Source organism: Pararge aegeria, chromosome 27 (assembly GCF_905163445.1).
Source record: "Pararge aegeria chromosome 27, ilParAegt1.1, whole genome shotgun sequence".
NCBI lineage: Eukaryota > Metazoa > Arthropoda > Insecta > Lepidoptera > Nymphalidae > Pararge > Pararge aegeria.
Window position 1 is genome coordinate 6,222,384 of NC_053206.1, and position 26,748 is coordinate 6,249,131.

A 26,748-nucleotide genomic window follows, 5' to 3' on the forward strand; every position below is an offset into this window, starting at 1 on the left:
CCACGGCCTTGGGCTCAGGAAGCGGGGTCGCTACCCACTGCGCCAATAGGCCATTGTTATAATTATATATAACTATAATTTGATAGTTTTTTTTATCTCACCTGGTGGTTAGTGATGATACATTCTAAGATGTTAGCGGGCTAATATGGTTAGCTCGCAATCCCTACCAATACCCGTAATCGATTTCTTCATGACGTACCGGAACGCTAAACCGCTTGGCGGCATGTCTTTGTCGTTAGGGTTGTAACTAGCCACAGCCGAAGACTCCCACCCCAACAATTTTTAATACTAAAATTTCAATTCTTAATAATATTATAATTTTTAAAAATTGTATTAACGCGTTTTCAGGTACACTTGGACATTATTATTTTTTTTGAAATGCATACAAAATATATTTTGTGCGCTTATATTGCAAACGCTGTCTAAAATTTACGAAAAAGAACAATTGATGTACTACGGAATAGTATCATTCCTTATTAGTACCCACATTGTATCCGTGCGAAGCCGGGGCGGATTGCTAGTAATATACATCGTGTAACCGAATTACGAAATAATATTGAAGGATGCATAAGTATTACATAAGGAATCACCCTGTCAAAATATGAAATCAAACGAAGCATATTTATTTTTCAAAACTTTTCCAGTGTTATGACAACCCTATTGAAGGTAAAAGACCGACACGCGCATAGTACCTACGCTACGTGACGCGTATCTCGATTTAAATTTTGCATGTGATGTCAGGGCTGTATCTGATTTCTTTCAGTAAAAACTATGGCAATGGTTTACTCAAAAACTATTAGGTTTTCGGTTTCACAGATAAGTCACAGAGACAGTACATAATGTTCCACGAAAGCCTGTGAAGTATTATTTCGGTTTTCATTTACACGTTGCATAAATAAACAAAAAAATAAAACTAAAAAAACACTTAAATCTAAAACAATCTTCTTTCTTGCAGGTACAATAAATAAAACCACATTTTTCCCATGTCTTCATCCTTTAGTCAATCATTTCTTATATCTAATGACATATTATGGTCCGATTAAAAAATAAACTTCACGTTTTTACAACTATGGGGTTATTTTGGTAACCCTGAACTATGGTACGCTTCTTAATTGTAAGGGCATCTTAAATTTTAATCGACGATTTTTGGATAAACCAATTAATCGAGGTTTAATTATGGTCCCGTTAAAAATTTAGTTTTATAAATCGTGGTTAAAGATAGAAAATTCATACTTATACTATTTTCATTGTAAACTGTAAAATGATTGAAAAAGAGCATTTTGCTGAGTGTTTTGCCGGCTCTTCTCGGTGGAATCTTCTCAAATAGACTGACTTGACGTCTCAAAATTGCTTGTAAACCTTACATGAAATAAATGAATTTTGAATTTTCTGAATTTTAAATTTAAGAGTTCCTTAAAAAACACATAAAACAATAGACAAGTAAACTGACGAGTGTTTTTTTTTATGTTTGCTGCAAAAAACAATGCCCCGAGCACTGCATTTAAAATATAGGAACACCTTTAAAGTTGAGAATCGCTGTTAACGTTGGCTCCGTAAACAAACTGTCAAAACGATTTATAATTTCAGGAAGCCTTACATATTATTATAAGTAAAAGGTATGCAATGTGGTAAAAAAGTTTAAAATTGAGATATTCAGCTCATAGCCTCCGTGCCATACAGCTCAAAAATTTAGTCCCACAGTTGGGGTCATTTAAATTTTTTTTTTATTTTGCTGGAATATGGTACATGTTTACATCGGTGTTAATTAATTATAAGTGTCACATGTTAGTGGGGCATTCAAAACACACTAGCAATTTTGCTCTTGTTTATGGCTTTTATCTTCGCCAACTTGGCACAATGTACTACTTTAATGTCTTGTAGATGGGATAGGCACCAGCGGCGTGCACTTGAAACATGCACTAAAGCACTGCCTACAACTAAACTTTTGTATATCTCATAAAGGCGAAGGACTTCTCCATTTTATGCCATCTACTTTATTTATGCATACCCCGGTTAATGACCCTGTGCACGCCACTGGTAAGCACGTAGGGTGAAAATAATGAAAAGTAAATAAAATAATATTGTTATTGACATTTGCTATATATACAAGATGCCATACCAAAAATTAAAAAGTCCTTTATCAAATAGATCTTTGTGATGTCAGAGCATTTGTAATATAAGAAACCCTAAGCTTTGTATTTACGCTGTACAAACAAATTGTCAATGAAAATGTCTATTGGAATTCAAGATGCCCTTATACTTTAAGAAACCCTTAAATATTACGGTAAGGGAATTACATGTATACAAAGTTAAACCTGCAGAGGCTCTGAGACAAGGACGATATAATAGGTCCGTAGCCCTGTGCGTTGTCGTAGAGCTCAAAGAGTGGTGCTGCAACCAGCTTATAGTTCTTCGGGACAGCAAATAAAGCTCTGTCTTGGAGCTGAACTAAGAATAGTCGCTTGTGCTCTTTGGGTTTCGTTATGTGAGGTGGTATGTACGGGTATTGGGGTGGTTCAAAGTTTGGACGCCACCAATTACCTGAAATGAGATAACGGATGTTAAATATAAACTTTCACCACACAAGGGATGAGGGTGATCCTGCTTTCTGAGTCCAAGGCCGTGGGCAGTGGCGTGCACTTCATACATGCACAAAAGCATTGCATACCCTAAAAATTTTGTATTACTTAAAAAGCGGATGGATTTTTCCATTTTATGCCATTTCCTTTCCTTTTGACCAGGGTATGCATACCCTGGTCAAAAATCCTGTGCACTGGCCGTGGGTTAACTTTCACTACACCACACACTTTTACCATTGGGATTGATTTCTATCATGATTTCTAATTATAAAGGATCTATGAGCCATTGCTAGCACATATAAATTCAAAGTTACCTATGGTGTCTTCAATGAGCCACTCTTGCTTGACTCCATCCTGACGGCCGAGGGTTTCTGTCAGCAATCGCTTCAGCCCTTCTATTTCATCCTGAAAATGATATATTGACATATTAATATGCGAAATACAGTGGTGTTCCTAGGGTTTTGAATTTGAGCAAGCCCAGTTACCTAAAGGACATGCTATCGTGTTTGGCTGGTTGCTACCACAAAGTCTACCTGCCAGAGTATACATTATGGAGCAAGAGTTAAAACATTGTGTTTATATTCTCATTGCTATCAAGTATTAATTATTTTGTTAATTTAATTTCGGAATAGTCGAGAAAAAATTTAAAAGAGATGTTTATTGTAACGCAAACCTGGCTTTTCAGCTTGTATGGCAGTACCACCACTGGTGAAATATAAAATACTGATAATGTTATTTTAATACCCGCAGAGGCTGCTGTAGCCAAAGAAAAAATTCAAAAAATTCAAAATTCAAAAATGTTTTATTCATGTAGTACAGGCACGTATGAAGCGTTCATACATTTAACATGTTACACTAATGTTAGTGATGGTGAAAACTGCATTTGTTAACTTAAAACTAAAGCTAGAAAAAGTATCATCATAACTCTGCTAAGAAGGTTATTTTTATATCTTATTCTAATATATAAAGCTGAAGAGTTTGTTTGTTTAATATGAATGCAATGATCTCAGGAACTACTGGTCGGATTTGAAAAAATCTTTTATGTTGCATAGCCCATTTATCGAGGATGGCTATAGGCTATAAATCATGCTGAGACCAAATTGAGGAAAGGAAAGCACCAATGAAGAAAGTTGAACAATGGGTTTTTTTTTCTCATTTTGAGAGCTTTGGCTGCGTAAATGCTTGAAGTTTTGATAAAATCATGCATGACAAAGCGCTGACAAAGTCACGAGGGACTACTATATATATAAAGGAAGAATGAAGATGTGAATGTAATATACTAATTTAAATTATTCTTTATTAAAAACTTCATAATTCATGTAAACCGATCACAGGCACTTATGGAGCATTCATACATATATGTTTACATATTTACATTGTATTGGTGATAAATACGTTCGCCAACTCAAACCTAAAGCTATGAGGGTCCCAAACGCACCCTGGTCTAAGAAGAGCCCACCACAAACTGACAGGTTAAAAAGCAACATCATCATCTCAGCAAATCTGCAAAACATGACCACTGAGAATTTTATTCATCATAAGTCAAAACAAGTTAAGAATTCATACCTCCCCAGGATTAAGCTCTCCGCCTGGCAGCTTGAAAAATGCTGTACCGAGTTGTAACAGCAAAACATGCGGCAATCCATGTTCGTGTACCAGTAGGACACCTTCTACCGACCTGAAATACATAAAAATAAGGCTAAAAACATCCCAAAGGTGGTATGAGACCTCCTTTGTCATAGGAGAGAGGTTTTAGATCATTAACTGTAACCATGAGTCCACACTGCTGATTTATCCCAACAGGTGACGTATAAGACAACTGGCTGTACCATAGATTTAGAATGTCTTATCTTATATCTTTAAACGAGCAATTCTTGTATATATATATATATATATATAATTGGAATCTTGGAATGGGCTCTAAGGATTTTCATAAAATTTAGTATACAGAGGGTTTCGGGGGCAATAAATCAATCTAGCTAGATTCATTTTTATAAAATGTCAATTTATTCGTGATGTCCGGTAATAACCGATTTGGTGCAGACAAAGTTGCACGGGTCAGCTAGTAAACACTGAGGGCTACAAGTTGCCAAATGCCTTATTTATCTTTAATTGCCATTGATAAAATACATCTATAATTAGAATATGATTATAACATATCAATATAATAATCAATATCAATAAATCAAATCAAACATTGGGCTTAACACATCCCACAGGTGTAAAAATGAATGTGGGCAGACCTAAGAAAAGATGGGCTGACAATATGACGGAGTGGATGAGAGCTGCCCAAAACAGAAAAATGTAGAAAGAAATGGAGGAGACTTCTTCCCATCCTTTCCATGATATCCATCTAACATATGGACTAACAGACTGACACTAAATTAGGAATTTATTAAAAATCTCACTAACCTAGAAGTAACACAAGTAGTTTGTGTAAGGCTTGAATTTTTTTTGTAAATTTAGATGGAATAAATAAAGCTTTATTTGTGAAGCAGTGATAGTGCATTGGGTAGGAGCTCAACTTCACTTTTGGGGGAAAGAATGCCAATCCTAGCATGCACCTCTTACTTTTCTACGTTATTTAAGGAAAAAATAAATGCCAAAATATACATTTTGTCATGTCAGCTATTTGATACTTTTTGGAAGGTGGTAATTACGGTCACATATTCTTGAAGTAGATACCTTAGTAGAAGCGTTGATAGCCTAGTGGGGAAGGTTATGGCTTTCTTTTCATGGAGAGTTCTAGCACACACCACTAACTTTTCAGAGTTAAGTGCGTTTTTAATTTAAGCAATTTAAATATCACTTGCTTCAACGTTGAAGGAAAACATCGTGAGGAAACCTGCATGCCTGAGACTTCCTCATAATGTTATTAATTATATGTAGTATACGGATTGAAGAAATTATAAAAAAAAAGATTTCTTACATTGTAAATGATACATGTTGTGAACACCTAGTAAGCATAAAATAAATGTGTCAGGAGGCCTTACTCTTCCATAGCAAAAACAAGATAAAATAAAAATAAAACAATTGAGTAGTGTGTCTTGGTGTGTATGGTGTGTTTATGTTTAAGTATGCGTGCGAGTGTGTGTGTGTTAGTGAGTGTGTGTGTTATTAAGTGCGTCTGTATCCATTACATTATAAATAGAAATTAACTGAAGAAGCGCCTCAGTTTCTTCATAGGTTAGTGACTTCAGCCAGGCTGTCAATGTTTTGTTACATTCAAAAAATGTTTTTTGGTATGAAGAAAATTCTTTGTTAATTTTATTGTAAAGAGTGGTGGCTTGAATGATGTATTGTCGACGAGCAACATTGCATATTCTTCTATTCTCACTTAGTCGACTAGTATCAAACTTTAAGATATACAATTTTCTAAAATTATAAATTACACCATACAGACACATCTGCTGTTCGCGGAATATAGCAAATTAAGCTTAATTTTAATAATAGTTCTTATTTAAGTGAAGTCTACAAATCCGCAATGGGTCAGCGTGGTGGATGTAGCCCTTCTCATTGTGAAGACCCGTGCCCTGCAGTGGGACGGTAATGGGTGGATATGATGGTGATGATTATAATTATTAATTTATTGTAACTATAGATAACTCGGGGTTGGTACTGAGAATTTTTTACGAAAAAATTATTTTTAAAAAGAGGCAGGTAATTCCGAAAAGAGATCAAAGTAGGTCCTTTCCTACTCGGCTACCACCGCTTGCCACATAAACAACCATTATAAATAAGAACTAACCTCCGCATTCCGATCTTCACAAACTCCTCACGCATTCTTTGGAACCTCGCCGGCACAGACGCATCCTTTTCAAACAGAGGCTCCTTGGTTCCAAACGTATAGTTAGTTAACGGATACAAATTTATTGTCCTGTTTAATGTTAAATTAGGTGTCATGCTATGACTGTTTTGATGCTGTAAGTTCGGCCGAGTCGGCCATTGGGGTTTGTTGCCTTGCACTGTGGCCATTTTATTAGCACTTTTTAGTCTAATTACACTAAGATTTCAAACAAAACACTGAATAAATGTTTATTTATAGTGTATTACAAAAGAATTATATAGTAGAATACTGATACTTTTAATGAGACTAATATATATTTTTTATTTTTGTCGGCGTTGATACACATGCAAGAACTTCGCATCACCATAGACAATTTTTTTTTTATGTAGACCAAAAAACTAAAATGGGACATTTTTTTTTCTTTATTCTTCCCCATAGCGCATAAGCAAAGGTATATTGCCGTACAGCCATGTCTTCAGTATTTAATAATCATGTATTATTTGATTGTAAGGCATAAAGCCATCCATATCTTTAATGTTCAAGCTGTTTTTTTCGACTGCAACTTGCAAGTCGCAACATTTAAATTTATTCTTATAATGTGGCTTGACCATTAGAGTCAACGAAATCAAGTCTGTCGAATCAATGGACAGATGATAGATTTTATTTTTTAGCCTTTCACAGAGTACTTTTAGCCATCTCAGCTGACTGTCAAAGAAGCCAACAAAAATATTGGCTGATTTGGTTGTAATTCGAAGTTTTGTATTTAACTCATGCAGCAGTATGTCCCACCAATTAGAATTGCTAACCGAGAGTCCTTCGCAATGGAATGCAGTGGCTTTTGTAACTCCGGAGATACAGAAGAAGGAAATAAAACCATTTGTTTTGTGTAAGTTTCTAACACTTGTTTTTGTTGTGATCAACGTATACTTAATTTCTTTTGTCCTCGCTTTTAATGACCGCGTGCTGGGAACAAGACTGTATCATTCTATCGATTTTTGGGTAATACTTAATATTGGTCTTAATAACTAAATCCTGTGATCTGTATATGAAACTATGAATGTTTTTTTTTATTATTTATATTGTACACTGCAAGTTACCCCTTGACTGCTATCTCATCTTGTGGTGAGAATGGAGTCTAAGATGTTAGCAGGCTAACCTGTTAGGAGGACAGCAGTTATAATAAATCTATACCTTTAATAGGTATGCAGCATGGTACCATAATGCACAAAAGAGTGGTTACTAGCCACAGTCTTTCTGACATGGTCATCCACCAGACAAAGCAAAAAAAATATCCTTTTTTTAAATTACTTACAGTAGCCCTCAAAGAGCTAGAAGGCAATCCAGACAGCCGTACATCAAGTTTGCTGAACGGGCACAAGTTTTCTGCTGTCCGATCAGTTGTGAAACATGTCGCACGAGTCCGTTCCGCGACCAAGGTGCCCTGGAGTGAGAATGACATGCTGCAGTTTCTGGAGGGGCTAAGGTTGGCTGGTTTTAAAACTGTATACTATAAAACAAACACTGGCTGTTTTTTTCTATAATAATAGTTGTCTGACCAAGCATATGGCTTGCTTGATGGTAGTTGGTTTTTAGTTGTAATAGAGCTTGTTATGACAGCTTGTTTATTTCTGCTGCAAAACAGTCAAAGTCATAGTCAAAAATATATTTATTCAAGTAGGCCCTTATGTTACTTATAGCATATTATAGGTGGCACTTTTGATGTGTACATAAGAATTACACGGTAGTGAGATGATGGCGATAACCCAATTTGCAAACTTAAAACTGAAGATACGAGGGTTCTGAATGCGTCCTGGTCTAAGAAGCCCACAACAAACTTAGCCGGGTGTTTTTTTCAGTGTTGTTGCAGTCTGAAGGGCATGGTTGCCAGTGTGAATAAAGGCACATGGCTTAACACACAAGCCTCAGATTGATGACATAGCAAGCAGGTTGCAGGATGTGTTTCTTTGGATGGCCAAACTAATTCGTTGGCCAAGGTAACTGCCCGCTCTAGGATCACCGGTAGGCTTGATAATCCTTTTCGATAATTCTTTGAAAAGGGCTCTTGCCTCCGGACCCCACGGTCCCAAAGTCTACTTACTCCAAAAGGCACAAAAATAAAGTTGCTATCCAGGTTAAAAATCGCGATTCGCGATCGTGAAATTTTTTATTTGCATTTTAAATTCATAAAATTGATAATTCTAACTAATAAAAATTATAAAAATATGTCAATAATAACTTTAAAAAGAATGAAGAATTTGTGGGATTCTTAATTTTGTTGTCTCTATTGTGAATCAATGCATATTATCAGGACAAGGTTTGTATAAAATCAATTGACAAAAAATCTATTATTTTTCTTAAATCTCATGTGAAGCTAGAGCTAGTGAATTAGACTGATAGTTGGGTTCTAACTTCCATACTAATATTATAAATGCAAAAGTTTCTATTTGTGTCTAGTTCAGTTCAACTATGAAATCTAATCTTAATGAAGTTGTGCTTCATGGTATTTACATGAAGCACAATTTCATGAACATGTATCCTGGAAAAGCATATTTATAATGTACAATGTACAATTGCCTCTTCTTCTTTTTATGCTTGCGGCTCAGGTTCCGGAAGACCGGAAACGATCCCGACGTAATCGATAAAAAAGCTTGGGTGTAAATTATTGCTCTAACCAGGTTACTCTTCTAATAATTTGAAATGACATTGTGAGACGGTGATAACAAAAAAAAAACACCCGGCTAAGTTTGTTGTGGGCTTCTTCTTAGACCAGGACGCGTTTGGAACCCTCGTAGCTTTAGTTTTAAGTTTACGAATGTGGTTATCGCCATCATCTCACAACCGTGTAATTCTTATGTACGCATCAAAAGTGCCACCTATGGGCCTACTTGAATAAAGATATTTTTGATCTATTGTGACGCCGCTCGCTATTTCTCTAGCAAGCATTGGCCGCCGCCAAGAGCAGCAGCACTTTTCTAGCTGGAAGAAATGTAGCATCATCTGGTTGTAATATATACACCAAAGCCGTCCCCAAAAGAATGCTGTTTGTATGCATCAACTCGGGGCAGGAACAGATACAATGCCTCACATAAAACTGAGAGTAAAATATAATTGAATATTTTACTTTCAGATTTTCTACAGAATGTGCCACAGAGCTGATGAGTTTGCTGTGTGTTGATCAAATATACACTAACTTGCAAAAACACCTCCGAGTTAAACCAGGAGTAGTCAGTTTACGATGGAGAATTGATGTTTCACTAAGGTATGTATTAATGGATTGATCAAAGTCATCAACTCATTACTTGTCCACTAGAGGGCACAGAACTCCTCTTAGAATGAGAAAGGTTTACGGTGCAGTCTACCACACTGGCCAACTGCAGATTGGAAGACTTCACATGCCGTTGAAAATATTATGGAGAACTCTCAGTCATGCATTTTTCCTCGCTATGTTTCCCGCCACCGTTTAAAGCAGCAGTCAGACACACCAACACCCTAGTTGTCGAGGTGTCCACTTATACCCCGGCCCCCGACGTTGAGCCTAGGCGGCGACGTCCGAAACATGTCCTTTAAGAACATGACGATAAAATAACTACCGACAATGTGTCAAAACAGCACACAAACACACACCGAACACAGCGTCTTCACCGGCGAAGACGAGGGCCCCGATTTCTGACGTCATCCGGACGTGGATCCTTACCACGGTCACGGGGGCGTTCGGACTAAACAATGATTAGTCCAAAAGTCCACCAACACTCGGATGAACGTCGAACCGAGCCGAGGTCCGAGCCCTCGCAAGAGGCACCCTCGGGTCGACGTCTCCCACTCTCCCCCGATGTCGTCGAGCCCTGGGGCTCGAGCGCGAAAGCTCGCCATGAGAAGATGGTGGAAGGTGGTTAGCGGCAAGTGTCCATCCGAAAATCGAATCGAAATCGTTTAAAGCAGGTGATATGTAAATTGACGGCCAAGTGGCGCAGTGGGCAGCGACCCTGCTTTCTGAGTCCAAGGTCGTGGGTTCGATTCCCACAACTGGAAAATGTTTGTGTGATGAACATGGATGATTTCAGTGTCTGGGTGTTTATCTGTATATTGTAAGTATTTATGTGTATTATATTCTGATGTGTGTATTGTCGTAGTAAAAAAAAAAAATTGCTTAAATTAAAAACGCACAAAACTCTGATAAGTTAGTGGTATGTGCGGGGGTTCGAACTCAGTCATCACGTAACATCACGTAAGGAAAGCCGAAACCTTGCCCACTAGTCTATCACAGCTTGTACTTCAAGAATATCCGTATTTACCACCTTGTGAAAAGTTTCCGATAGCTGACATGACAAAACATATTTTTGCCATTCATGTCATAAAGTGGTGAATCTAGCATGGCTTAGAAAGATATATTATCTGGAAGTAATAAACTTTTCGCCTCCTATTTTAGACATTTAAAAATAGATTTTTCATTATAAATACTATATGAATTTTGTAAGCTGTTATTATGATATTACAATCAGACACTTTAATTATATATTTTTTTCTTAGATTAATATATGTCAAACGAATTTTGTAAGAAGCTGTTATTATGATATTACAAACAGAAAGTGTCTGTTTGTAATATCATAATAACAGCTTCTTACATTTTTATATCTTATATTTTTTTTTCTTAGATTAATATATGTCAAACTCCAAGTTTATATTAATACTAATTTTTATTTTACAGTCAATCAAATATACAATCAGAAAATGCAGACGAGAAACACAGAAAAGAAATCATGTACAGAGACACACAAGTGATACTAACATTTACATTAACAAACGGACAGATAAACATATACAGATTATCTATATCAAAATTTCATGAACTACGATACGTTATAGCTAGTGCTTTGAAAAGCATGATTGTTTTGGAGAAGAGGAAATGTATGAGACGGGACTGACAAAGGTATTTTTGGGGTTAAAAGGGGTATAGGGGGTTTCGAGCTTCTACGGGTAAATGTATGAGATGAGACTGATGAAGGAATTATTATCGTTAAAAGAGGATTTGTGACCTTATAAATGAAAGAAAAATTGAATGACTGATGAAGACATTTTTGGCTTTAAAAAGGGGGTTTTGAACCATTTATTTAAAAGGGGGTTTTGAACCATTTATTTAAAAGGGGGTTCATGAAACATAATGGGGGATGAAAAAGCTATGAGAAATTGAACAGCGCAAATGGAGACTTGCATTGACGGAACAGAAAGTATCTGGAAAGAGCTAGAGCAATAATGCTTTCAAAAGGTTAGAAAAAGTTAAAAATAATTATAGAGATAAAATAAATGTCTAAGAAAGAAACAAGGAAGGCGCTAGTGTACAAAGAAGGGTTAGAAAGGGTTTTAAGAACTTTATTCGTAACAAACTGGTAATCAGTTAAAATATTAACCAACCATTTTAAAAACAACAGGTATTTTGATAAAAGGGGTCAAGAGTATCAAATGGTTTCAACACCCGTTTATGGATAGAGGATTATGGATATCCAAGGGGTCAACAAGTGGGATCATCAAAATCATTTTAGGAGGTGATGGATTGGTCCTAGCGGTTTCGTGTATAGCGGCAATTATCAGAGCCCTGCTCAACTCTGTGATATTTGATCAAGAACTCATCTTTAAAAAAAAAAAGTTTTATGTTTAATACTTCCATGAAAGGGTTATTCAAGAATAAAATAAAACATTATGTCTTATGTTACTATTGAAATAATATATCACATTATTTCAAATCATTTTAAATTATTGCAAATAAATGAAATTATTATTATTATTATTGTTAGAAGATACTTTATTAATATATACTAAATAGTTGTCAAATAAATTAAGTATTACGATTGTTGATAGTAAATCTAATTTGTTATTCAACTATTTTTGTGTAATAAAAACTACAAAAATAAATAAGTAAATTTAATCTGCGCCAATAAAGAAGAGATGTAGAAATGGCTACCATCTCTCTTTCTGTCGATTCTTTTCGTAAAATAGGTAATTGCATTTTTATTTTTAGTTTGTATTGTTGAATGATGAAACAAATTCATTTTCATTCATTGCATTGTGTTATGCGATTTTAATGTTACGTTAATTGGAGTTATCTTATTAGATAATTAAAGTTACTGATCTTACAACAATGTAATTTTAAAATGAGTTTAATGTTTCATGGCGACGCAAGAAAAATCCATGTATTGTTATCAAATGCTTTAATAAAAAATATATATATCTATATTACCTAAATAATATGGTCTTTATTTATGCTGCCAAATCTTTTATAAGGTCGGACCGTGTAAATTAAATGTATTCTCTAATGGCACGGCATAAACATTTTTCGTGTATTTTCATTCATAAATCCAAATTATTTTTAATGCAAATTTATCTTTGACTCTGTCATTCTCTTAATATAAAATCTACGTTCTTTGAGCCATCCTATAGGTATATCTTTAATAGGGCCATGTAATTTTGAAGTTAAGCTAAGAAGCCTAAGAAGATGTAGAGAATTAATCGCCGCTTGAAGCCCTATCTTGGACCTGGACTGACCTCTCACCTATGGAGGGTAGAGGTAAGGAGAGTCATCTTATATGGGAGAAAAGTTGAAAAAGTGTCCAGTGTATGGGCTAAATAACAGTTCAAAAATCCTCCACAAGGCGCTGGTGGATGCACACGGTATGGTATGAATGTAGCAATCGTAGATGAATTGAAGTATGCCGAGTTAAAAAATTTAATGTCATTATCGACTAAAGTAGTTAATTATTGAGAATTTCAACAACTTACGTTGTACAAAATATTGTGGTAAATATAACCTTACTTCCTTGTATCTCCATACTTCCTTGTTTATTTTTCAAGCCTACTCTAAAAATATTTATATTTGGCGCTTCTTTTAAGAGTTACCCTGATGCAAATGTGGCGCCATCCTAATTTAATACATTTTGACGACACTTTTTCATATATACAGATGACTCTCCTTACCTCTACCCTCCATACTCTCACCTTTACTAATAGAGGTCAGTAGGTTCGATGGTTCTCAGTGGTTATGAGGATACAATCACTATATTAAATCTAGGGGAGCCGGAAATATCGATAAATTGATATATTCAAAGACCAATCAAGACTATGATTAGTCTTGATTGGTCTATCTATCTACGCCACGGACCTCTATTATACTATAGTCTATAGTACGCCTATAGAAATCAGTGGTCAACGCAGATATGGAGGGTAGAGGTAAGGAGAGTCATCTTATATGGGAGAAAAGTTGAAAGTGTCCAGTTGTATGCGCTAAATAACAGTTCAAAAATCCTCCACAATGGCGCTGGTGGATGCACAGGGTATGGTATGAATGTAGCAATCGTAGATAAATTGAAGTATGCCGAGTTAAAAAATTTAATGTCATTATCGACTAAAGTAGTTAATTATTGAGAATTTCAACAACTTACGTTGTACAAAATATTGTGGTAAATATAACCAAATTCAAATTCAAAATTTCTTTATTCATGTATGCCTATCACAGGCACTTATGAAGCGTTCATACATAATTGTTTACATAATTGTAACGGGATGGTGATAACTTCGTTCGCCAACTTAAATCTAAAGCTACGAGGGTTCCAAACGCGCCCTGGTCTAAGAAGAGCCCACAACAAACTTAGCCGGGTAAATTTATTTTTTTGTTATCACCATCTTCCAGTAAATTTAAATTAAGCTATGAAGCTAGAGCAATTCACACCCAAGCTTTTTTATCGTTTAAATAATCCTTAATGTTATAATAGGATTTTTCTGTAAGCTTACGTTTTATATAAACTTTGAACTTATTGAGAGACAACTCAAAGATTTCATTTGGTAATTTGTTATAAAATAATATACAATTGCCCTTGAATGAATTTGCAATTTTGCGTAGCCTAGTAAACTGCACAACGAGTTTATTTTTGCTTCTAATATTAATATTGTTACAGTGCATTTTCTTTTTAAATTTTGATATATTTTTATGGACATAAATTAAATTTTCATATATGTACTGACTATGCACCGTCATTATTTTAACTTCTTTAAATTTATCCCTTAATGACTCTCTTGGGCCCATTTTATATATCGCACGAACAGCCCTTTTCTGCAGGACGAAAATAGAATCTATATCAGCAGCATTACCCCATAATAAAATGCCATAGGACATAATGCTGTGAAAATAACTAAAATAAACAAGCCTAGCAGTTTCTATGTTTGTCATATGACGAATCTTTTTTACCGCGTATGCTGCAGAACTAAGTCTGTTCGCTAAATTATTTATATGTGGGCCCCATTGAAGCTTAGCATCTAAAGTTATTCCTAAAAAGATTGTCGTATCCACCAAATCCAACTCCTCATTATTAAGTTGTACAATGGTTTTTACTTGTTTATCATTCGGTAGTGTGAATTTAATACTCTTCGTTTTTTTTCCGTTAAGAGCTAAGTTATTAGCCTCAAACCATTGTACTACTTTAGCGAGACATATGTTTACATCGTCAAGATTTTTTTCACGACGTTTAATTTTAAACATCAATGATGTATCATCAGCAAACAATACTATCCCGTGATTGTCCTCAGCTAGGTAAGGAAGGTCATTCATGTAAATGAGGAATAGGAAGGGTCCTAATATAGATCCCTGGGGGACACCAATTTGCACAAATGACCCGTTAGTCCGCTTTCCGTTCACGTCAACTTTTTGAATTCTATCATTAAGATAACCTTACTTCCTTGTTTATTTTTCAAGCCTACTCTAAACTCTAACCTTGATGCAAATGTGGCGCCATCCCAATTTAATACATTTTGACGACACTTTTTCATATACACAGATGATCCTCCTTGCAGACTAGGTATTTATAAAACTAGTAACCCCAGAAAATGAAATGTCAAAATTTCACTAAGACTTACTCAAGTTTACAGTCGCTTTCTAGTACAAAAATAAAAACACATTATATTGAATTTAATGAATTAACATAACATTAACAAAAATGGAGAAAATTTGCCAGACTTGTCTCGTTACTGGTGTCAAAATATACCCCATGTCCTTCGATGATACGGAATGTTATCGTTTGTTCATTACAAAGGTATTTTTTTTTGTATTTGTTCGTAATAAAACCTCTTTACCTGATAATTGCCTATTACTTAAGCGCTTTTGTAAGGATTAAGGGTCATAGATTCGATTTCCGGGCAGAAATCACTGAATTTTCTTTGTTTTTATACAACAGGACTCAATAGTACAGTTCGCTAAAATGGGCTCTCGGTGGTCTTGTACTATTTACAAATGTCATCTCAGAGTACACGTCTACTGAAGAGTTAAAGTAGTGAGAAGTAAGAGTAATGAAGAGATACCCCTTTTGATTTGTTTGACTTTGACCTCTTGGTAAATTCAGACATCTTAAATAAATAAATAAATAATCAATCTTAAAGCGATGCAACAGTGTTAGAAAGATTTGCTTATCACTTACTGCTGTGACCAGTAAGGGCCATGCCCATTGGCATGATTTAGCATTACAGTATGATGATGCATAGAAACCAATTAGGGGTAATATACCTAGCTGCCTTACACCTAACACGAGCTGGTCGTAGACCAATGCAGTAATCAAGGACCAACTAATAGTGGAATATTAAAAAATAAAATTAGGTTCCTAATTATGTTTTTAATTTTCCAGATTGAAGATCCACTTGACGTAATATACATCTGTGTTTACTGCAAAGGGGTTTTCAGAAAAATAAACAGATTTATCAAGCAATCTCGACTTGCAGATGAAATACTTAAGAGTTCATACAGTGATGTGAGTAATACGTTCAATTCTATTATTGTGCTGGACACAAGCATCTTCTTTTATAAGAGATAGGGTTTTAGAACATAGAGCTACCATGTTGCTCTCATCTGAGCTGATGGGCTAAAGTAATGAATAAATTCTATTATTTCCAGAATGCGAAAATACTCCAAAAAGTAAATTCTAGTCAATTGTCGATATCTGAAACAATCTATCATTATATTGGATCAGGAAACGAAGAAACAACAAGTGATGTGAAAATATTATGTCACAATAATCATGCCGATGATGATGACATTCCATTGGTTATGCTCGGTCAGAAGAACGATGATCATGACAGCAATAACGAATATGACAATTGTGAACAATCCGTAAGTATATTTTGGGTTTTGTAGCTTATTCAGATGAATTAAAATAAATTTTTTTATCTCTTTAATATTCTTTAAATTTCTTTAAATTCGATTATGGGTGGTCGATGATAGTTATTATACAGTCGTTAAAGTTACAATCGTTAACATTTTAAAAACGTTAACGATTGTAACTTTGACCGCGACTCACTCAACACTCGACTCAATGAGAGAAAATTGAGAAATTCTTAGACTTTTTTTGCTTACATCCTCTTCTTCTTTCTCCTTTTCTTTTCCTTCTTATTTTTCTCTCTCTTCTACTGCCTCTTCATATCCTTCTTTTTCTGGTTCAAGATAATCATGTAAATTTATATTTCCAGGACAATGCAGATACAAGCATAAACAATATAAAGCAGGAATCAAACACACATAGTGACATAAGAAGAAAACAAAAGAAGTTCAGAAAGAAAAAGGGAGAAGTAAGAGAAGGCTTCTCTTCTAGAATGGTTACAGAGACTGATGAATATAAAGTCATAAAATTAACTAAGGAAGAGGTATTTATTTCTATACTAGATGTTGCCCGTGACTTTGTCCACATTGTTTTCGTTTTTCGAAATTCCTGTGGGAAAAGTCAGTTTTCCCGAGACAATTTACGCGCGATTATAATATTAAATTCCTTAGTAATACTATATACCACATTGTTTACATTCTTGTGACGTCACAAGGTTGTAAGCAGAAATATGTATATGGTAATTATAATATGGTATTTGTGACCCTGTGAACTTGGCTCGAAAAAAAAAGAGCATTTGCTATCCGGTGCCTTTACCGTTAATACAAATTACATATTAATTACTTAAATAAAAAACGCACGAGGCGTGCCAGGGGTCGAATTCGGTCCCCCAAATGCGAGGCCGAAGCCCAAAACAAGAATTATGCTATAGTTATGATTATGTATTCCTAATGTTAAAGTGTAAAATGTAAATAGTTGATATTGGAATAGAGAAACTGCTGAGTTTCTTGCCGGCTTCTTCTCGGTAGAATCTGCCTTCCAAACCGGTGGTAGAGTCACTACAAACAGACGACAGACCTGACGTTTCAAAAATGCTTATGTTAGGCCTACTTGAAATAAATGAATTATTTCCACAGATAATAGAAGAAATGAGACAGCATTCTGAGAGTGAAAAGTACAAAGTGTTGCCTTACAAATGTGAGAAATGTGTCCGAGGCTTTAACTTTGAGGATGTCTTACAGAGTCACATGGAGAAACATTCGCCGGTGAGTTTTCATCCGATTTCAAAAGTAGAGTTGTGTACACTTTCATTTGGAAAAAAAAAACAAAAGGAACAGCAAAAAAAATATAAATAATTAAATAATTGAATGAATAAAGTATACCTTTAAGGAATGAATGCATAAATGAATTAAAGAATGTGAACTAATAAATAAATACACAAATGAGTAAATAAATGAATACTGTCAGAATAATTAAGCAGTATTTCGTCACACTGACACCACCTTTCAAATGTCGGTGCATGATGAAACCCTGAATCATTGTTCCAACGTTGTGACAGCGAATACGAGCGGTCATTCAACCCAATCAACGACAACAACACAAAATTACCAGAAACAGGAGTATGGATTTTTTCCCTCATACTGTTTACAAAAATTAACCATAATTTTCTTTTCATTTTTATAGAAATATGGATTCTTCGAATGCGAAATCTGCTCCCAATACTGTCCCAGCCGGGTATCTTTGAGAGGGCATATGAAGTCACATTCTACAAGGTAAGAAACTTATCGTTTTTCTCGCGACGTCGTACCGAAAATCGCTTGGCGGACGTCTGAGTTGGTAACTAGCCACAGCCGTAGCCTCCCGCCAGACCTGACCAGGGAAAGTTCAGAGATCATAAATTCATGTCATCCAAACTGCATCCGTCGGCGGGTAAAAACTCGGGACCTCCCACTTATTAAAACTGTAAAGTTTTGATGCTGTTTCTTTTCTGTAGAATCTGCCTTGCGTACCGGTGGCAGAGTCACTACTAACGGATAGAATTTTTGAATAATTTCCAGATACAAATGCAAGCTCTGCGGCCTCATACGTCTCTCTAGACAGCATATATTAGAGCACCACTCGCTGCAGCACACGGGTTCGGCCGCTTTATATACCTGCCCTAAGTGCGACCATACGACCAAGTGAGTTGAATGAATAAATAAATAAATATACTACGACAATACACACATCGCCATCTAGCCCCAAAGTAAGTATATAAACACCCAGACACTGAAAAATATTCATGCTCATCACACAAACGTTTTCATGTTGTGGGAATCGAACCCACGGCCTTGGACTCAGAAAGCAGGGTCGCTGCAAACTGCGCCAATCGGTCGTTAATGAATGAATACACTTTTATTGTACACCACATAAAAATACAGAAAAAATTATAAATAACTAGTTTACTCGATGTATACAATTATAAACATCGTAAGTTATTAACGTTCTTCTTCTGGAAAGTGACTTTAACTTCATACATGCAAAAAGCATTGGTGGGCTTAACAATTATCACATTTTAGTGTTAATAACCGCCGGTAGTGTGCACCGTCAATTTCCTAACTCCAGGCAAAACTCTAGGCAAATTCTTGGCTCGGTCCGGGATTTGAACCCAGGACTTTGTGATCCGTTTTTGAACTAGGCTATACTGGCTGACCATATTTATTGATCAAATTAATGTACACAGACTGTACTTTTATAGTATAGCCCAAAAGTAACTTATAGTCCGACTATAACTCTTCATCAAATTATTAGTCATTGAATATGTACACACTACACAGGTGACACCTACATTGCGAAGTTCCATAATATACAATGAGTACAAAGCCTTATTTGATATGTCACATAGCCCAAAAGTAACTTATAGTCTCACTATAACACTTGATCAAATTATTGGTCATTGGATATGTACACGACACAGGCGATATCTAAATTGGCGAAATTTAATAATATACCATGAGCACGAAACCTAATTGGTATGTCCCATAGCCCAAAAGTAACTTATAGTCCGACTATAACACTTGATCAAATTATTGGTCATTAGATATGTACACGACACAGGCGATATCTAAATTGGCGCAATTTAATATACCATGAGCACGAAACCTAATTGATATGTCCCCTAGCCCAAAAGTAACTTATAGTCCGACAATAACACATGATCCAATTATTGGTCATTTGATAGGTACACGCCACATTCGACCCCTATATGGGGGAAATTTAATAATATACAATGAGCACAAAACCTAATTGATAGGTCCCATAGCCCAAAAGTATAGTAGTAGTATAGTCCGACAATAACACTTGATTAAATTATTGATCATTTGATATGTACACGACAAAGGCGATATCTAAATTGGCAAAATTTAATAATATACCATGAGCACGAAACCTAATTGATATGTCCCATAGCCCAAAAGTAACTTATAGTCCGACTATAACACTTGATCAAATTATTGGTCATTAGATATGTACACGACACAGGCGATATCTAAATTGGCGCAATTTAATATACCATGAGCACGAAACCTAATTGATATGTCCATCCCATAGCCCATAGCCCAAAAGTAACTTATAGTCTGACTCTAACACTTGATCAAATTATTGAATATGTACACTACACAGGCGAGGCTACATTGGCGAAATGTAATGCTATACAATGCCTAATTGATATGTCCTATAGCCCAAGCGTAACTTATAGTCCGACTATAACACTTCAATTATTTGTCTCTTGCTGTTGCCCGCGTTCATTACAGTTTTTCACTAATCCCATGGGAGCCGTGTGTTTTCCTGGTATAAAAAGTAGCTCATGTAACTCCATCCTTTCAATTGCACGTATTTGATTGGTTGCTTAACTACAGCTTAAAGTACGGACAAACAAAACACTTTGTAATTGTAATAGTAGTTAAGATATCATATAGCATTATGGTTTATGTAATATACAAAACATCAAATGCCCGTTTGTTTCTCAGTAAGCGAACGGCAATGCAGCGACACGTGCGGTTGCATTCCGCGAGCGAGCCGTTAAGGTGTCACTGTTGCAGTAAATACTACAAGAGTAAGGAGTCCTTGAGGATTCATATTATGTAAGTTAAAAGCTTGGACTGATTTTACTTACACCTTATCTAAGTTGAATCATCACCATACCACCAATGGACATAGGTTTTATGTAGCGAGCTCCAAATACCGCGGTCTTGTGACGCTTGGGTGGCTTCCTACGACTCGCTTGATGTCATAGCGGCCCTCTGGAACTCGCTTAACGTGATCCGTCCAACGCTGCGTTTACCGGAAAGGGAATTGTAATTCCAGCGTCTTGGGACCCCAACATCCATCGGTTCTCCGAGCTACGCACGTTTATATTTCTTATATTTATAGATATTATGACGATGTACCTGACGCATTTGTGAACGCTGTGGTCTTATAAATCAGGAGAAGTCTCTGAAAAAGTTCAAAGTTTGTATTAAACGTAAGCTTATATGAAAATCCTATTATGGTATTAAGGATTACTTCAACGATAGAATGCTTGGGTATAAATTATTGCTCTAACCAGTAAAGTTGCTTCTTAAATAGTTTTGAATGACAGTGTGAGATGGTGGTAACCAAAGTAGAACAACCTGCTAAGTTTGTTGTGGGCTTCTTCTTAGTCCAGGGCGCGTTTCGAACCCTCGTAGCTCTAGTTTTAAGTTGACGAATTTAGTTATCGCCGTCAACTCACTCCTATGTCATATTTTACTTATAATTTACAATTAAAAGTGCCATCTATGTGCCTATTTGAATAAAGAAATATATCACTTTGACTTCGAAATAGGAAGCATCATCACTTACTATCAGGTGAAATTGCAGTCGAGGGCTCACTTGTACTGGAATAATAAAAAATAGTCTGGCTATAACACCTAGGCAGTTAAAGAGACAGTTTTTAATATTTTATATATACCATACAGGAGACATGATGACAAGAAACTCCACCAGTGTGAAGTTTGCTCGAGTAGTTTTGTATACGCGGCGCAATTGTCAAAACACATGAAGGCCGTGCATGTACTTAAGGACTATTATTGCGTGGAGTGCGACATCATGTTCAAATCTATGGTGAGTAATAGTCCGAGAATAGCACGATTTTTATAGCCCAATTATAATTGTAGTCTATTTTGATGCCAATTATTTTGTACAAGAATTTGTAAACCAAATTGACAGGTCTAAAAGTATTGCTGTCCTTTGTCAATGGAAGCAAAGTTTTGAGGTGATGAAATCAGATCTAAATAACTTAAATTAATAATAAATTCTCCGTTAAGTTCTTCACAGCGAAATAAGATATATTTATTATTATTCTTGACCATAATTTTGAATAAATGGTTATCCACTTTACAGGAATTTTATCTATAGAAATAAGGACAAATAACGAAATCTTGAAGACCTATTTTCTTAGTTTATTATTCTTGTGACTTCAAATTTTTGACCAAATAAAAATACTATAAATGTAGGAAATTACTGAGTATTTTGATTGTTTTAATTTTTTTTCAATAACTAATTCATACTGATAACTTGCGAGTTTATTTAAAAACACTATAAAATATATAAATGATTTGATATACCAAGTTTGACGAATCCTAGAAATCAAACGATATTAATATACAAAAAAAAAAACAATTAAAAGTTGCATCGCACTTAATAATAACATTGAATCCGGTCTAGTCAATATCTCATAGACACATAAAATGGGATATAGATATACTATTTCATTCTGGTACAGTGACGGGATTTATAATAACGGTAAAAAAAAAAAATTATAACAGTAGTTGACTAATAGTCCAAAAGTAGCAATAGTCTTAAAGTAATTATAATAGTCCATTTGTAATTTCAGGATAACCTCAAGCAACATCTGCAACGCGCAAAGCGACACAGAGACGACTCCTCGTACAAGTGAGTATCTGAACATTCCCCAAGTCTGCCATGCTGTTCAAAAAGCCGTCTTTTTGACATTTAGCTAAATCTGAATTTCAGACTTTTGTTTGGAATCTTTAAAAGGTGTTCTATGTAGAACTGCTGTAAGAAATGCACGTATATTACTGGTTTTTATCTATGCACAAATCAAGTTTTATTATCAAAAGTTACCCTTTTAAAGTCAGCGACCCTACTTTCTGACTCCAAGGCCGTGTCTTCGAATCCCACTACTGGAAAATGTTCATGTGATGAGCATGAATGTTTTTTAGTGTCTGGGTGTTTATATGTTTTTATTGCTATTATATTATTCATAAAAATATTTATCAGTCATCTTATAGTCGTAAAAATATAATAGGCCCGTTTTGACATTTGTGCAAGACCATAGAATGTAACTTGGAACGAAACTGAAAGAAACAATAAAATAAAAATCAATTACATACAGTGTTTTAAAAAATACGTAAATTTTTTTGGGACGTTAAATAATATGAAAGAATATATCGCGAGTATTCTTTTTGCGCTTACTTTATCGTAGCATGCAATTTATAATTGTTGCGAAACGTTCCGAAAACAGTTACGTTCTTAGTCTTTTTTTTTATACTAGAGCTGTAACCATTTTTTTACTGAATATCGAAATTAAATATTGTGTAGTAATCTTTACTACAAAGAATGAGCTTGGTTCTCAAAATGGGTTCTAAATAATGAGTCTGGGTTGATGTATCTGACCAAACGGCACACGACTGAAGCGTCCCCGCGCGCACTGCGCAGTTTTTCGTTCCTCATCAAGTTGACTGTGCGCTCGTTTAAGTTTGATATATATTGTTTACTATTACGTTAACTATGGCTCTTCTATTTTGAACATTAATTTAAACATAGTGATTTGACTCGATTTTTGTGTTTGTTGTTATATAGTACTAACTCTGTTTCAACATGTTGAAAAGTGGACGTATAATCAACAGCCAGTCACGCGTATTGGTTGTGAAGTTAAAGGAATACTTTGAACGAACGAACACTTTACAATACATAATAATATCAATCAAGTACTGATAAAAACTTGAATTGATTTATCGTGAGTATCGAGTCCCGAGTCTTATGGTCCATAACTAGTTACGTCGCGATGACAAATGTCAAAACGGGCCTATTACATTTTTACGACTATAGTACCCATAACACAAGCTACGTTCGCTTTGGGGCTAGGTGGCGACGTGTATATTGTCGTAGTATATTTATTTATTTGCTCCAGATTCCAATGCCAGCAGTGCGAGCAGAAGTTCATATCAGCGTCGACGCTCGCGACGCACCAGACTAACGCGCACGGTGCGGTCAAGAGCGAGTCGTGCGCGATCTGTCCGCGCGCATACAGCAGTGCGGAGGCGCTTCGGTGGCACACGCGTCGAGCGCACACCGCGGTAGAAAGGGCTAAGCTACCGTGCCCGCTGTGCGATAGGATGTTTTCGGTGAGTTATTTGTGGACTATAATTTTTACAGTGTGTTATTTATGGACTATAATAGTTGATAGTTACAGTGAGTTATTTATGGACTATAATAGTTGATAGTTACAGTGAGTCATTTATGGACTATGTTTGTTTATTACAGTGTATTATTTATGGACTATAATAATTGATAGTTACAGTGAGTCATTTATGGACTATGTTTGTTTATTACAGTGTGTTATTTCAGAACTATAATAATTGATAGTTACAGTGAGTCATTTATGGACTATGTTTGTTTATTACAGTGTGTTATTTATTTATTTATTAAGAGCACTAACAGTATGCATATTACAAGTTTTTCAAACATAGCACAAACAAAAACATTCAAGGACTACTGCCTTCTGTATCCGACCCTTGATCAAACAACCAAGCTAAAGCTTCTTAAGATGTTGGTCGAAGCTTTTATATATTACTAGCTGTTGCCCGCGACTTCGTCTGCGTTTGATTTAATTTTTTGATGTGACATTAAATGTAGATGTAGTTCTAAAAAAATTTAAAGTATTCAGTATAGCTAAGCCTAAATTAGGGGTTTGCTGCTGTCTGTTTCGCTGAGGAATTCTGTCCTCTATCTCCAACCACTGTTTGAGCAAAATTAAACACATATCCTAACTTTATAATAAAAAAATAATTGTTTAAATCTGTTAAGTTATAATTTGTCGGAGTTATGGTGTAAAATCGTCAAACACTTTCAGCCCCCTCTCCCAAAGGAACCGAGCTTAATGTCGGTATAAAAAGTATCCTATATTACTTCTGACACTTCCAAGAATATGTGTACAAAGTTTCATGAGGATCGGTTAAGTAGTTTTTGCGTGAAAGCGTTACAAACAAACTTACATTGACATTGATAAAATCAGTAGGGATAGGGATAGGGATTAGACTATATATTTTATTAACGTTGAGATCTTTAAGGAATATATTTTGTAACCTTTTTTTTGTCGTGGTGGAGAATCATATAGTATAGGAGAGGATAATATAGTTATATATTCTGTCTGCAGTAATATGATTAAAGATTTCACGCTAAATTAGCTCATGCTATATGTTTTTGCAATCCCACTGCAGCGTAAGTACGTGCTCCGTATCCATATGCGCACGCACACGGGTGAAAGGCCGCACGTGTGCGAGTGCGGCGCCGCATTCGCTCAGCCCGCGGCGTTGCGTGCACACCGTACCGCGCAACATAAGGTGAAAACATTTATTTTTAAAATATTATCTGGTAATAGTCGGCCGATTGGCGCAGTGGGCACACCGCTTTCTCCGTCCAATGCTGTGGGTTCGATTCCCACAACTGCAGGGCTACCGCAGGCAGGAGAAAAAAAAACACGTGTCCATCTTCTAAGCACGGAAACATGGAATATCAGAAGTTTATCCCAGTTTATGATTATATATATATATATATATATATATATATATATATATATATATATATATATATATATATATATTATTTGGATATTGTTTCCACTTGTGCGCCAGTGCTCTGAAAATTGATAAAGCTAGGTCGGCGCAAAAAACCGACTATTTTATTTTTTAGTCTCACGTGAAAAAATATCGGTTTTCGATGTTTTATGAGCTGTCTTCAAAGGACAGCTCAAAAAAATTTTTAAAAGGTCGCTCAGAATTTTTTTTTATTTCAAGAATCATCAAAAATTAATTTTTTTTCCTTTGAATGTTTTTCTCGTTAGGGTATATTTTTATCGACCAAAAAAAAATAAGTTCCTGAAAGAATCAATTAAAAATTCGATGGTCTATAAATCAAATATGGGGCTAGATGGCGATGTGTGCGTTGTCGTAAAAAAAAAAAATTGTGAAAAAAATATCACCGTATATAATATCCGGTGATAGCCCAGTGGGTAGGAGCTCGACTTAACTTTCGGGGGGCTGAATTCGAATCCCAGCACGTACCTCTAACTTTTCTAAGTTATGTGCGTTTTAAGTAATTAAAATATCATTTGCTTCAACGGTGAAGGAAAATATCGTGAGGAAACCTGCATGCCTCAGAGTCCTACATCATGTTCTCAAAGGTGCGTGGAGTCCACCAATCCGCACTGGGCCAGCGTGGTGGACTACGGCCTTAACCCTTTCTCATTGTGGAAAGAAGGAAGGTGATGTTCTCATGATAATATAAATAAATAAATAAATATACTACAACAATACACACATCGCCACCGAGCCCCAAAGTAAGCGCAGCTTGTGTTATGGGTACTAAGATGACTGATGAATATTTTTATGAATAACATACATAAATACTTAGAATATACATATAAACACCCAGCCACTGAAAAACATTTATGTTCATCACACAAACATTTTCCAGTAGTGGGAATCGAACCCACGGCCTTGGGCTCAGAAAGCAGGGTCGCTGAAAACTGCGCCAATCGGCCGTCAATGATGATTATATGATATTGGGTAGATATTTTATTTTAATCCAATTTTACTTCTTTCTAGAAACCAGCCACTACAGTACCGGATAACGAAACCTAAGTTAGAAAAATTGAAAAATGAATTTCTAAATAAACTTCTCTATTGCATTGTGCGATGTTTTTTTAGAATATATGTCTTCTCACATGAATTTCTAATTAAACTTATTTATTGAAGTTTTTTTTTATTTTCTTTCTTCTTCTTTGGGTTAATGGCTTTTTGTCATGCCTGCACAGCACAGTTTACTTTATTTTCTTCTAATATTTGAATTAAAGTGTTTGACAGATCAAAAGTTTGATGAAGTCTGTGCACATTACAAAATAATCAATCCATAAATAATCATCAACCCTGTGGCGATACGCCTTTGTATTTAG

At 35.5% G+C, this 26,748-nt stretch overlaps 3 protein-coding genes across 3 annotated transcripts; 2 read left to right on the forward strand and 1 right to left on the reverse strand.

Annotated features, from left to right (window-relative positions):
• Window positions 1-975: 975 nt before the first annotated feature.
• Window positions 976-6,720, reverse strand: LOC120635638 (cleavage and polyadenylation specificity factor subunit 5). Its single transcript, XM_039906677.1, has 4 exons — window positions 6,328-6,720; window positions 4,146-4,257; window positions 2,894-2,984; window positions 976-2,541 (listed from the first exon to the last, which is right to left on the reverse strand). Exons 1-4 carry the CDS (start codon window positions 6,552-6,554, stop codon window positions 2,294-2,296), a joined length of 678 nt encoding a protein of 225 aa, XP_039762611.1. The 5' UTR covers window positions 6,555-6,720; the 3' UTR covers window positions 976-2,293.
• A 219-nt stretch (window positions 6,721-6,939) lies between these two features.
• LOC120635853 lies at window positions 6,940-11,647 on the forward strand. Its single transcript, XM_039907046.1, has 4 exons — window positions 6,940-7,252; window positions 7,681-7,849; window positions 9,494-9,625; window positions 11,072-11,647. Exons 1-4 carry the CDS (start codon window positions 7,147-7,149, stop codon window positions 11,286-11,288), a joined length of 624 nt encoding a protein of 207 aa, XP_039762980.1. The 5' UTR covers window positions 6,940-7,146; the 3' UTR covers window positions 11,289-11,647.
• Window positions 11,648-15,218: 3,571 nt separating this feature from the next.
• LOC120635707 (zinc finger protein 43-like) lies at window positions 15,219-26,550 on the forward strand. Its single transcript, XM_039906827.1, has 13 exons — window positions 15,219-15,440; window positions 16,026-16,148; window positions 16,292-16,507; window positions 16,864-17,037; window positions 17,630-17,758; window positions 18,177-18,265; window positions 18,551-18,673; window positions 20,501-20,614; window positions 21,470-21,614; window positions 22,387-22,445; window positions 23,707-23,920; window positions 25,016-25,138; window positions 26,402-26,550. Exons 1-13 carry the CDS (start codon window positions 15,345-15,347, stop codon window positions 26,435-26,437), a joined length of 1,641 nt encoding a protein of 546 aa, XP_039762761.1. The 5' UTR covers window positions 15,219-15,344; the 3' UTR covers window positions 26,438-26,550.
• The last annotated feature ends 198 nt before the right edge of the window (window positions 26,551-26,748 follow it).